Genomic DNA, 854 nt, shown 5'->3' with positions numbered 1-854 from the left:
AATTCACCCTTTGCTGCTGCTGCTCCTGCTGCCTCTGCTTTCTCCGAGCCTCCCCAGCAGCAAACTCACCCTTTGCTGCTGCTGCTGCTGCTGCTGCATCCCTGCTGCCCGCAGCTCTCCTCCGGCTGTTCTCGTCCGTCTAATTCATCTTTGAATTCCGTTTAATTCAAATCTAAAGAATTCCATTTAATTCAAATTTGAAGAATTCTATTTAATTCAAATTTAAACAATTCCATTTAATTCAAGCACTTTTCCTTTTTCTCTTTCCTACTTCTGTCCAACTTCAGCTGCAGCAGCAGCAGCTTTTCTCAGAGAAGCTGCAGCAGCTCCTGCAGCAGCTTCACCTTCTTTCTGCTGCTGAAGATCCCCTCAGCTGCCGCGGGGGGAATCCCTCTGCTGCTGCTGCTGCGCCTGCTGCTCCTGCACATGCTGCTCCTGCACCTGCTGCTGCTGCACCTGCTGCTGCTGCACCTGCTGCTGCTGCACCTGCATCTGCATCTGTGGCTGCGAGAGTTGTTCCTGCAGCTCCTGTTGCAGCAGCTGCTGCTGCTGCTGCTCCGACTGCAGCTGCTCCTGTGACCCCTGCATGTGCTGCAGCGCCTGCAGCAAACTCGTATCCTGCAATTCCTGCTGCAGCTGCCGCCTCTGCATTTCCTCCAGCAGCTGCTGCTGCTGCTTCAATTCCTGCAGCAGCAACTGATCCCGCTGCAGCTGCTCCTGCATTTGCTGCAGCTCCTCCAAAAGCTTCTGTTCCTGCGCGTGCTGCTTTGCCCGCTGCTCCTCCAGTTCCTGCAGCTGCTGCTCCTGTAGCTGCAGCAGCTGCAGCTGTTGCTGCTGCCGCTGTTGCTCCTGCT

General features: G+C 55.2%; 1 protein-coding gene across 1 annotated transcript; it reads right to left on the bottom strand.

The window, feature by feature from the left end:
- Positions 1-369: 369 nt before the first annotated feature.
- Positions 370-723, bottom strand: ETH_00036405 (uncharacterized protein; the record flags this gene model as incomplete). The annotated part of the gene is made up of 1 exon (XM_013379861.1): positions 370-723. One exon carries the CDS (start codon positions 721-723, stop codon positions 370-372), a length of 354 nt encoding a protein of 117 aa, XP_013235315.1.
- Positions 724-854: the final 131 nt, after the last annotated feature.

Source organism: Eimeria tenella, genomic scaffold, assembly GCF_000499545.2.
Source record: "Eimeria tenella Houghton genomic scaffold, Eth_scaff4099, whole genome shotgun sequence".
Lineage (NCBI taxonomy): Eukaryota > Apicomplexa > Conoidasida > Eucoccidiorida > Eimeriidae > Eimeria > Eimeria tenella.
The sequence above is the reverse complement of the archived record's forward strand: the minus strand, read 5'-3'. Positions and strand labels throughout refer to the sequence as shown.